Source organism: Malurus melanocephalus, unplaced genomic scaffold (genome assembly GCF_030028575.1).
Source record: "Malurus melanocephalus ecotype Western Australia unplaced genomic scaffold, MMel_1.1 scaffold_503, whole genome shotgun sequence".
Classification (NCBI taxonomy): domain Eukaryota; kingdom Metazoa; phylum Chordata; class Aves; order Passeriformes; family Maluridae; genus Malurus; species Malurus melanocephalus.
Window position 1 is genome coordinate 112,064 of NW_026623735.1, and position 12,663 is coordinate 124,726.

A 12,663-nucleotide genomic window follows, 5' to 3' on the forward strand; every position below is an offset into this window, starting at 1 on the left:
ACATGGAAAGTGAGAGAAAGCATAACTTTCAGGTATGGAACCRCTCCCACTTACCATAAATATGCAATTAGGAATAATCCTGTACTGGCTGAACAGTTTAATAAATCCTCTCTGCCACCTCCTGCCTAGTGCATTRTATTACCAAATTCACTAATCTTGCACTGAATTTTCTTAGCAAACATTTAATTGAAAATGTTCCAACCAGGTCTGCTTTCAACCTCTAAACATTACTAAAGTGCCTGGATAGAAATCATRGAACTTCTTGGAGATTCAGAAGATATTTGGAAGTGTGGGTTTGGAAGTCTGAATTTGGAGTCCTGTGCCTTCATTTCTTCCCCCTGAACCCCAAATCTAATTCTCACATCTTCTAGAATTGTTTTAATTGTAAAAATTCAAACTAGAAAAAGCATTTTGCGATACTTGGAGCAACTTGGTTTTGARAAAGTTTTGACAAATAACTCTCTAGAGGTATTCTCTCTAGAGGTAGAATGAATACATTTTTATTTTCCATATTTTTCTCTTTTGTGTCTCTCCACCATCTACCCTATGTTACATCAAATTCTATCCTAACATTAATTTGAAATGTGCCAGAGTTTATTTTAGTAAACCGTGGTTCATCAGCAGGTTGTTACTGCCAGGCCATAATATGACARTCAGATTTAATAAAATGGGAAGGCAGTGGCCAATGAGTGCCTTGTGGAATTCACCGAAGTCTGTGACTCCAGATAAGAATTGCCAGTAACTACTTTGCCAGAAGCCTTCGTGGCTATAACCTGTGCACGCAGAGAAGCGGGCACTTTGCTGTGGAATAGCAGATGCTTGTTGGATGAAAAAGCAGCTGTGTTTCAGGAGCCCCTTGGTCCCTCTCTGTGTTGGCTGCRTGGCTGGCTGTCCAGAGCTTTTTTACCTGGTTCATCACTGTGACAACCTGGTGATAGTTGTTTTTTTGTTTGGTTCTTTTCCCCCCTCCTTTTGGAAAAAAAAAATATTGTATTAACTTTGTTCATTCTCATCTCTTATTTTGAAGCGCACTAATACCTCGCTGAAGCTGCAGAGGAAACCTCGGGAAAGTGATTTTGAAACAATTAAACTGATTAGTAATGGAGCTTATGGGTGAGTAATCCCTGACTGTGACATCTCTTTTGCAATTTTTTTTTTGCCTAATATCTCATTATATCTTATTTCAGCGGTCTTTGTGTGAAGGAACGAGTTTGCACTGCTGCTTTTTTCATTTTGCATTCTTGTTTTGTCACTAGTATTTTAAGTTCACAAGGTTTTGGAAAGTTTGCTGGACAATAATGAACTACTTTGTACTGCAGTAAATGAAAATACTGAATATTACATCAGAAAGATTCTTCAGGAGTAGATGGCATGCCACAGATGAARTCTGAATAAATCAAAGGGCAGATTTAAGCTCACCTTTATAATACTGCAAAAAGTCTGTGTTTGTGCAGATGCAAGAGAGAATTATATGTCATCTGTCAGGAGACAGATCGATAAAAATGAGTGCTTACTTGACCTAAAAATATTGTTGGAATAGAAACAAATTTCCTGAAGTAGGACAGCAATGTTTTGTTGTTCTGTGGATGCTATTTTAATTCTCAAATTTTAGCCAATTAACTTCTAAGGAGTTGCTGTTACTTGGTTAGCTTCTGGGTGGTTGGAGAGTGCACAACTTACTGTGCAGTGATATGTAAGTCATCTGGAGATAAGCTAGAAGACCAAGAGAAAATTTTGGTGACCTGGGTCTTAAATGAACACACATGTTTCCTGTAAGTACTGTGCAGTCATGGTTTCTGTCTTCAGTCCCCTGTTCTGATTCTGTACTATCTGTTAGACCCCTTTTTGGCTGCTCCTCTGCACTGAAATGTATTGAGACTGGAACTGTTTTGTGTAACCTGCAGGAACAGGAGGAATGTAAAATGGCTCAGTAAATAGAGGTTTCCATCTTGTGAGGAGCCCACTGCCAAATGAGCCAATGTCACAGCCTGGCAGAGGAGGAGGGCAGTGCTCCTCTCCAGCACAGGTTCCACAGACTGTGCTTGAGGTGGGAAGTGGCAGCAAGCTGATAGGACTGAGCACTCTGAAGAGATTTTGGACATAAGAGAAAAAGCACCTGTGATCTACCCACTGGAGTCTTGTGGCCCCCTGAATGGCCTGCGGCTGATGGGCTGTCTGGTGAAATTAGTTAATGTTAACTGTGAGTCCTGGAACAGGAGGCATTCAGTAATGCCTAGGAGTATTGGTTATGGTAGCTTGTGTGGAGGCTACTTGTGTCCAGACATTTTTATGTAACTCAGCCGAAATCCGAAGGGAAATAGTATAATTTGCATTAAAGTTACATAAATATTCAAATACAATTTCTCACTAGAGAARTTGACTAGGTTGTCAAGCTCAGTTAATTTTCTCAGAATTTCCTCATAGACAAACTTGCTGCTTACCATATGTCATCTTCTCCCAATTAACCCAGTACCACAAAAACCTGCCTCTCAGTAGTAGATGCTGCTCCCGTTCCTGGCTGCATCCCCTTCTCCTTCCCATGGCAGGTGCTAAGCCACCTCCATTTCTCCTTTCATCTCTTTTTCTTAATAGAGAAGGGTAAAGGGAGCTGTGTGGGGTAGGCCCTGTTGGAGGAAGGGTTGTTAATAGTCAGCGAACCTTACCCACCTCCAAACAGTTTCCAGATGCTGAGGGATGTGGAGAGGAGGGAGCAGCTGCATCAAGGCATAATGCTGTCAGCAGAGTGAGGCCTGACTCCTGAACTCAGAGGTTCAGCAGAYCAGTGCCTCCTGCTCCATAGGTGTTACAGCCAGGAGGAGCCTGAAGAGCCATTAAGAAATACAGACTGGAGACAACTGTCCACRTGAAAACAGAGACAAATAGGGATCTGAAAAGCTGGCAAAGAATGATGAAAAGCCTTGGCCTTCTACAGCACACAGTTTTTTTTCTCTCATGTTTGTGGCAGGGAAAATCAAGACTTAGAAAATATCTTTTAAATACTAATAATACACAAAATTGACAATTTAATTRTCAATTGTTGTAAAAATTGGATGAGACCCTGATAGACATGTGAAGAAAAGGAGAGGTGGTAGAGAATAACCAGCTTGGAGTATATCCAGATTCTTCACGAATCACTGATGTCTTTAGCAAATGTRAAAACAAATGTAGGCTGGCAGGTAAAACGCAGTGGTATTAGAAGAGATTGATAACCTCATCAYTTTAGTAGAGTGATACTACTTCTACCCTTAAGATAACAAAGTAGATTTAAAAGAAAAATGGTTACTTCTTCGAACAAAAACCTAAACTGAGAAAACCAACAACCCGTAGTGGGTTGAYGCTGGCTGGATTCCAGAMACCCGCCAAAGCTGCTCTTATCACTCCTCTCCACAACTGGATGGGGGAGAGAAAATATAACAAAGGGTTCATGGGCTGAGATAAGGACTTGGAGAGATCACTTAGGGGCAATACCATCACGGCAAAACACACTTGAACTGGAGATGTTAGTTTGAGTGAATTGCTAACAGAATCAGAGCAGGATAATAAGAAGTAAAATGAGACCTTAAAGAAAACTTCTCCCCACCACKCCATCCTTCCCAGATCTGCCTTCACTCCCAGCAGCAGCACAGGGAAACAGGGAGTGGGATATGGTGAGTTCATCACCTCTGCTGTGGGAGAAGAGTCCTTCCCCTGCTCCTGTGTGGGGTCCCTCCCATGAGACTCAGTTCTCCCTGAATTTCTTCCATATGAGTCCATGCCATGAGCAGCAGTCACCCCAAGGTGCTGCAGTGTGGGTCACTCTTCCGTGGGGTGCAATCCTTCAGGCTCAGCCTGCKGTTGTGTGGGCCCCTGCCAAGGTCACAAGTCCTAGCAGGAAACCTCCAGCGTGGRCTCCTGTAGTCCTCCCACTACCAAACCTTGCTGTACAAACTTAGTACATAGGGAGGGAACACAGTGAAATGTGAAATAATAAACTTATTATTACCTTTAAAATACTGTAAGTTGAGAAAGCTTGTACTCCTTTCTATATTCTCTAGGATATCACATTTTCAAAATTATGTGTGTGTGCTTGAAAATCTCTAGTATGTCAGATAAGTGAGATGGACTGTAAAATCAACAGACCATTTTTCTAGTCTTTATTAAGTGGGTTTTTCTTTTTTATATTGGCATCAATACAGTTGATGGTTAATTTACTCAAAAGTTATGGTCAAGTTTAAAGGGGATTGCATCAAACACAACACACTCTAAATGCTGTGTAACCCATCTATGAAATGGAGTGTAATAAACCCATAGTACCTATTTCTTGTGAATATAAAGCAAGAAGCTGTCCTGAAGGCATTTATTGCAGTTTATTTACAAGTACAAGTAGCTGAAACAAAAGTTGTTGTTATGCTATAAGGCTAGTTTTTTTCCCTCCTATGCTTTTCCAAACCATTAATTTTTCTATGTAATCTAAGTTCATGTGAATTCTGCCTGTGCTTCATTGATTGATTCTCTAAAATATGTCAGTGGGCATATTTTGTGCTGTGGCTTAGTAAAACTGCAGTATGCTGTTGTAATATTTTACTTACTTTGAGGCTATAATGGAGGGTTTAAATCTGAACTAATTAAAGAAAACCCTATAACATTCTTTTTCTTTGCTGTGGTGTTTTTGCTTTTATCAGTGAAATGGAAAGCTTTGATTACTTGACAKGGTAATTGTTGGTCTTGGCTTGATGTAGCAGAGATTTGTCAGATATGTTAAATTTGATGAATTTAAATATAAACTATTGGTTTTGTGAAGGTTTGAGTAAATACTGTAGCAGTTCTCTGCTTTTAATTGATTGGGTAAACTCATTTGTAGTGCAATTAAACGACTCTRTAGTACATGAGGTGTAGTAGATGAGTAGATGAGGCTTTTGGGAATGGCTAGGAATATACAAGAAGTTAAACAAGCTGTGAATCAGTAAACATGTAGGATTCTGGCCAAGTCATTAAAGGGTTCACAAGCTGTCTATCTGAYTTTTTTCAGCCAGACAAAACTTCTCATATTTCCCAATTTCAGCTTGTGAGAGGTAGCAGGTAGTAGTGTTCCATCTCCTCAAGTTGGCATCAGCCTGGTTTCCTGAGAAAGCTCAATAAAATAAAAATTACTCCGATTTCAAGAAAGCAAGTGATGTTAGTTTGATAYCTCTTCAATAAATAAATGTATGTTTTTAAAGCAAATACGTTTTGCTGCTGCCTGGAATGCTTTTACTTTTACAAGCATGGTAACATTAGTATGTGCATGACATACTGGCTAATGATGTTGCTTGAAAAATAAAAAAAAACTCGGGAGCCRTGTTGTCCTGAGCAGCTGCTGCACCAAACTTATGAGTTCTCATTCTGTCTTTCTTCACTGTTGATGGTAGTTGCTCATGTATAGTTGTATTTGGAACAGGATTAAGAAGCATTACCAGCTGTGGAATAAAACCCCATCAGTCAGGTTAATTCATCATCAGCATGGCACTAGTTCCAAAGCAGAAGGGGACAGGTGGAAGTGTGGCTTTGTAGGTTCACTRAAGTAACACCAGGCAGTTTACCCATCAGAATTCTGGACTACAGTTTCATCACTTTGAATCTGTATTTACTAGCTGCCATAAAGAAAGAAGGCATTGCTTCTGTTACAAAAGGARAAGTGGTTTTATTATTCAAAATTGATGACATATTACAGCAAATAGGGCTAGTACCAATCGTGAGAGAAGGATCAAAGCCATCATGTTCTCTTCTCAATGGCCAGCTTCACATTTCCTTCTATGCAGACTAGGATAAGTCTGAAATAGTGCAGGCAGAAGGCTGGGTGAGTTGTCCCAGAGCTGAACTGCTTTAGGTAGCATTTCCGCCTGCCGCCAAATAACTCTGGTCACAGGCATCGCCTCACTAGAAGGTGATGCAGTGCTGCTTTTAAATTCTGATCTTAAATAACRATCTATAAACTTTACCAAATAATAAAAATCACAGTCTCACAAGTAGCTTTTCTTCACTGGAGGCAATGTCAGACATAATTCCAGAGTAGAACTGAATTTAGCAGTCTTTTCTGAGGAAATTGCTTGTAAAAATGAAGCAAAGTTCTTGGTCAGCAGGTGTAATTTTAAGCTGTGAGTACAGTACYTTGTGTCTCTACAAGGAGTTCAAGGTCCTAAGGCAGATTAGAAAATCAGGTCAGCTATACTAGCTGTAAGCACTGAATATAGACTAGATTGTAAAATGGCTCTAAAAACTGGAATTWTTGGAGAGCTGTAAATTACGCCTGAAACCTGTCTTTCTAGATTTTTTTGGTAATTACGGATTTTTCAATTTAGAGAAAAAACAGGAATTATGACTCTTAAGATTGAAGTGATAAATTGCATAGCATTTAAGTTGGACTAATTCAGGAACCCAGTTAAATATTTTAGCTTGTTTTTGTCATCTTACTACTTTTGCAGTGTTTTATAATTGTACCTCACTAGAGGTATTGTAGAGATACTTTGGAAGCTGAAATTCATACTGAAAGTGAAATGAGGTAATGTTTGGTCACTACCAAATAAATGTTCTTCATTCTTTATGAAYGTTCTTACTTCTTTAGAAAAGTAAGTTGTTTTTTTTTGCTATGTTGAGCTACAACATCTGTAAAATACAAAGCACTTGCATGCCTGTTGAAATTCATACAATGAAATCAGAGGTTGCTTTGGAAACTCTTGTTGCTGTGTTATGAAAACAGAAGGCTGAGGGGAGATAGAAAATCAAATTCTTCGTTTGTAACAGTAGGAGGATGCAACAATACCATTCTGGTTGCGGCTTTGCAGGCAGACAGGGCATGCTGCTGTTTTTCAGTGTATTGACAGGGCAGTCTGAGTGCTCTTCCTACACTGCTTCTGCATCAAAAGAATCCTTAAATTTGAAATTGTCTTTATAATATACTGAAGATCATGGGCAACATTTGATGACCARCATGCTGCTGGCTGGGGTATGGTTTTCTTCACAAAGCATAAATGTTTGCTGGGGTTACTGTGACCAGAAGGTGTGAGGAATGTTAGAAATTTTTGTGCATTGAAGATCTTTTAACACCACTTTGTTCAGCATAAACAGTATATGCATGTGTAAAAGCAAGAGAGACTGTTGTGTTGCAGTTGTCTTTCGAGTCTGGTATATTTGAACTAAACAGCTTTTTTTTTTTTTTCTGAGAAAAAACAGAATCCTAGTGGAAAGTTACACAGTTACCTACTTGTGATTGTAAGACTGGAGATGCGCGTTTAGACAGCTGGGAAAATGTAACAGCATGTCCCAGATATTTACTGGACTAGACARTTCTTGGAACTTACTGTTTAATCTTTTTAAAATATGTTAGTAATGACCTTACAGATGTGTATGATTGAAATGAGGATTTATGAAGGTATTCTGGTTTCTATTTGCCTTTTAAGAGTCCATCTTGGCCCACTGTCCAATTTAAAACTCATGAGAAATATTTATATGCCAACTCCTCAGCCAGTCSTTAGTTCATTCATGTACCTAGTTTTTTTGAAGGACGGAGGCTTCAGGCATTAATTTTCCACGTGCCAGGAACTCCGAGAGGGACTGWAACAGGTATAAGAAGAAATATTACAGGAGATCATGAAACTGACAGGACAAAGCAACAAATCAGAGAGGAAAATCAAAATGTAAGGGGAAGAAAAGCAAAGGGTTGTAAGAATATGAGTTGGAGAGAGAGGTGAATATGCGGGGAGCAGTAGGAAGAGGTGCAGGACAAAAGGCATGAAGTCAGCCGGGAGGAGTGCTGGAGCTGAGTAACTCAGTCTGTGTTCCGGCTTGGGAGGGGCAGAAGGGTGTGAGACTCAGCACAAAGGGTGGGGTTTGTACGGGTTTTGCCCAAGGTGGTTTTTACCTTTCGTAATTGTGTAATGTCTTTTATCTGCCCCATGCTCAGACAAGAATGAGGGATTAATGAACCTTTGGAATCAGTAAGAGAAACTGTACTGTCTAGAAAGTTTTCCTCCACAAAGAAAAGAAGTAYTGATTTTTTTTCAGTGCCTGTAACTTTGGTAGCTGTGTGAAGATCTTTATAGAAATAGTAAGGCAAATATTACATTTTGTATTTATATAAAATAATTGTGTGGTGATAGTTGGACCTTATGGGGACAATTACTTGAATTGAAAAACTTSATAATTGAATCCCATTTCCCCTCTCCCCTTTATTTTCTCCTTTAAGTGCTTTCTTTTCATAAACACTGTGGTAATTGTATGCTGGAGATGGTATAAGCATTAAATGCTACAAAGTACATTTCAAGCAAGGCAAAAATTTTCAGGATTTGCCTCAAGGGATTTTGAGAAATACAGCAGTAAAGCTCTATGTCACTGTTTCACATCAGGGTGGTTTCTTCTCCTTAGCCTTGAAAGACAGAAGGACTTGCCCAAGTGAGTGTTTTTTTAACTTTGTTTCCCTCACTTCCTTGACTTTACCTAACCAGATTGATAGGCAACCTTGTACCCAGCAGCCCAGTGGAAATTCTGGATGCCAAGATACAGTGTAGTCTCAAACTACCATGTGGTTAACAGATCTATCTTTGTTTTGGGTCGCCTACTGGTGACCTTCCTCTGATACAGGTCAGTGCTGATGTCAGGGACTCAACAAGAACAGGAGATTTTACACCTGGTGATGAGGGAGCCACCCCTTCAAGCAGCTTCTAAGCAAACTTCATGAGACACCTGTGATATCTTTTAAAAGGACTGAGTCTGAGTCATAATTTCCTTACAGCACACCTACAGAATAAGCATTTGTCACAATGATTAGTAACACTATGCCATAGGTGGATTTTGTATGCAATCCTTTGTTGATGGGGATGCCTGAAATCTGCCTGGACTGAAAGCATTTGCTGTTGTATCTGTTGTTTGGTTGGGTGGGAGAGGGAATGGCAGGAGGGCTGTTGTTTTTTTACTTTGAGTTCTAATTTGTGTTAACTGAGATTCATCCTAATTGTTAAACAAAATGAGATTTGTTACCATTCTTTAATGTAAAGACTACAGTGAACTGAAAACAAGCCTTGAATACCACAGATACCATTTTAAAAAATAGTGAAACATATATTTTAAAATTCATTTTTAGTAATTAATCAGACTTTTTTCTTTTTCTCTCCCATATGAACTTTTCAGTGCGGTTTATTTTGTGAGACACAAAGAAACCAGACAAAGATTTGCCATGAAGAAAATTAATAAGCAGAATCTCATTCTCCGAAACCAGATCCAACAGGCCTTTGTTGAGCGTGATATCCTGACATTTGCAGAAAATCCATTTGTTGTCAGCATGTATTGCTCCTTTGAAACAAGACGTCATTTATGCATGGTCATGGAATATGTAGAAGGTAAAATTGCTCTTCTGTTGTACAGAGGAAGAAGAGAATTTTCTTAAACCACAAAAGAAAAATAACCAATATGGTACTTGAATTAAAAAGGGCCCCCTGTGTGTCCTCCATACTCTGGCAATTCAGATTTAGGAAGCAGATCCAACAGCAAGGTGGTTCATTTTTCTCACCCATCATTGCTTCCCRGTAAACAGCTTGTAAAACAATTATGTTCCAACTATAATGGAAAATAAGAGCTCTTAGAGTAAGTTCCTTACAGATTGTGGTGGAAAGTGTCCGAACATTCCAAGTTCATGTGGAAATGTTTGCTTTTTTCTGGAGCTGAAATTTTCRTCAGTGCTGGGGGATTTGTAGTAGATATTTTTACAAAGAAAGAGGAAAGAGGAGACATTTTGAAAAGGTGCTGATGCTGAAGGAGAGCAGTGGATTGAGGCAGTACAGAAGAGATACCCAGGTATGGTTTGTGGGCTTCCACACCCCCTGCCTCTCCCCAKTTATTTATTTGTTAGTTTGTTTGTTTTTCTCTGTAGGCAGCAGTATGCACTTTATTGGTTTTCAGCTGTATCCTCAGTGCTCTCTCCCAGCATTACAGTRCATCCAGTGTAGTGGCTGTTGGGGTTACATTTTCAGTTGAATCATCTGACAAGAAAATAAAAATTCATGACTGCAGTTTGTGCCTCTTTCTCTGTCATATATGGATTATACTGATACACCTCAGAATTTATAGAGTAATCTGGAACATTTGTTCTGTTTCCACAGGTGGTGACTGTGCTACTTTGATGAAGAATATGGGTCCCTTGCCTGTAGACATGGCAAGGATGTACTTTGCAGAGACTGTTCTGGCCTTGGAATACCTTCATAATTATGGAATTGTACACAGGGATTTGAAACCTGACAAGTATGTATATAGAATATAACTGAAAGAGACTTTGAAGTTGGTAGATAAAATATGGAAGATTTAAACTTGCTTTGGTTAATTTTTTAAATTATGAATGTTGTGTAGATTCACCATTCCTTCACRTGATTTGAACTTTGAAATCTTTCAGTACAGCAAATGCATTTTTTCCAAAAGAACTGTTAAGGATCTTCTGTTTATGATGGAAGAGGCTATCAGAGTACCTAAAATAAATAAAAAAAAAGTATTTACTCTTCTGATTAGAATGGAGGGGATCACATTTTGGTCATTAAGGAAAAGTTTTTTCAAAGTATACTTAAACCACTGTTTAATACAAAATACCCTCAGCTTGCAGATTCTTGCATGTTTGAAGACAAGATTGATCAGATGAGGAAATATCTCCTGTCACATGTGTTTTGGGGGTTATTTTGTTCTTTGAGTGGGTTAGGCTTTTAAATTTCAGTATTGAAAAATATAGTGTTGCTCCTTATTCAAGTGAGTTGACATTACAATAAGTCACTGAAGTACAATTTATGGCCATTGCAACTCCATTAAACTTCTTCTGTTTCACAGTTAAAAAAAAAGAAAAAAAGAAAAATAATTGAAGTAATGGGTTTTGATTGACAATACCTTCATAGCATGATACCTTAGGACAGTATAGTGTTAGTTACTAACTAAATACCTGAGGTTTTTTCCAAATGCATGACTGACCCAGCTTGTCACAGGCARAAAATGCTCACCTCACTTCAAAAATTATATATATTCTTTTTAGGTCTTTCAGATGACAGCCGTTTCTCCTTCTTCAAAGCTTCAAGCACTCAGCTTTCAGGACTTGTATAATTCTTTAAATGTTGTGCAGTTGCACATAAAAAGTTTGTTTACTTCTGATAATAATAGTAACAAACGTAAGACTTAGATTTTTAACCTGTTTATTCTGTAGTGGTTGAATTAATTTTACTGTATTTATAATTTTATAGTGCTAAAGAAATGCTTTTTCTCTATTATAATTGCAATACTAATGACAATGATAAACACATACTGTAGAATTATATTTCAGTGACTTAAAATCTTTCTGTTTTTCAGTCTGTTGGTGACATCCATGGGCCATATAAAGCTTACAGACTTYGGCTTGTCAAAAGTGGGGCTAATGAGTTTGACTACCAATCTATATGAGGGGCACATTGAGAAGGATGCCAGAGAATTCCTTGACAAACAAGTAAGAAACAGCCTTTTTCATTTCTATATTGAGTGTTCATATGAAGTAATGTTTTGCCATCAGAATGTTCTGTAATACTGAATAAACCATACTTATTTCTTCGTTGGTGTTCCAGTTGACCATGTCAGTTACTTTTACTGGTGCCCTGAAGATTATTCTAGGCTTTTTCCTTTCAACATTAGGATCTATTAGTAAGATGAACAGCCTAATTGTGTGCAAGTAAATCTGTGAGAGAGACAAATGGAAAACTGTTCTATAAAGAATTCAGAAGTCTCAGCAGAGTACTTGTGGAGCTCATTATGCATTATACAACCAAGGGTGCTAARATCTGTGCTATGGCCCATTTCCCTTTAAGCATGCCTCATTACCGTTGCTCACAATCTGTTCACTGTAAAAGTTACTTAAGATAAACCATCACAACTTCATATAAASATAAGGATATGTTTTTAAGTTAAATAAAATATTTGCCACAATGGACTCCCACGTATAAAGCACAATCTATCTTTCGCATGACGGACACGCAAATGTTGATTATGATGCCTCTTAATGTAACTAGGTTGTTCTAAAAACGTGAGCTGTTATGCAAGCTCAGTAGACTAAACCCAACTGAATTCCATTTTTTTCTATGTTTTCATATTGATTTGCATTTCAGGAATTACAAATAATGTGATACAGCTCAATTATGACTTTTTTGCCATCATGCTTGTTTTCTTTCTTTTAGGTCTGTGGTACACCTGAATACATAGCTCCTGAAGTGATACTGAGACAGGGTTATGGAAAACCAGTGGACTGGTGGGCTATGGGAATTATTCTTTATGAATTTCTTGTTGGATGTGTGCCATTCTTTGGAGATACRCCAGAAGAGCTGTTTGGACAAGTAATCAGTGGTGAGGATCATCACTTAAAAAAGATTCAGTTTCTGTTAATAGTAAATATATTAAAGCTTTACTGATAGACWACACAATTTGCTATCAGAGCAGTAACAATGAATTTAGATTAAAAGCTGGACTTTATATTGTTGCTAAGTACAGAAATTCATTGATACTGAGTACAGTGGTTAAACTGCACCACTTTGAAGGGAGAAGCAGTGTTACTAAAATAGTAAGAAATTATACTAGAGAAGAAACAGTTAAAATAAATTTGTGTAAATGGGAAAATGGCTCATGGCACAATGAAGAAATTAACGAAGATGTAATAAAACT

General features: G+C 38.1%; 1 protein-coding gene across 1 annotated transcript in view; it reads left to right on the forward strand.

Moving 5' to 3' along the window:
• Positions 1-12,663, forward strand: part of LOC130582514 (microtubule-associated serine/threonine-protein kinase 4-like) — a 108,053-nt gene that overhangs the window by 73,846 nt on the left and 21,544 nt on the right. Inside the window, exons 11-15 of the mRNA XM_057381269.1 lie at positions 1,028-1,113; positions 9,142-9,350; positions 10,110-10,248; positions 11,329-11,461; positions 12,183-12,348. Coding sequence (XP_057237252.1) covers positions 1,028-1,113; positions 9,142-9,350; positions 10,110-10,248; positions 11,329-11,461; positions 12,183-12,348 — 733 coding nt within the window. The remainder of the gene's footprint in view (positions 1-1,027; positions 1,114-9,141; positions 9,351-10,109; positions 10,249-11,328; positions 11,462-12,182; positions 12,349-12,663) is intronic.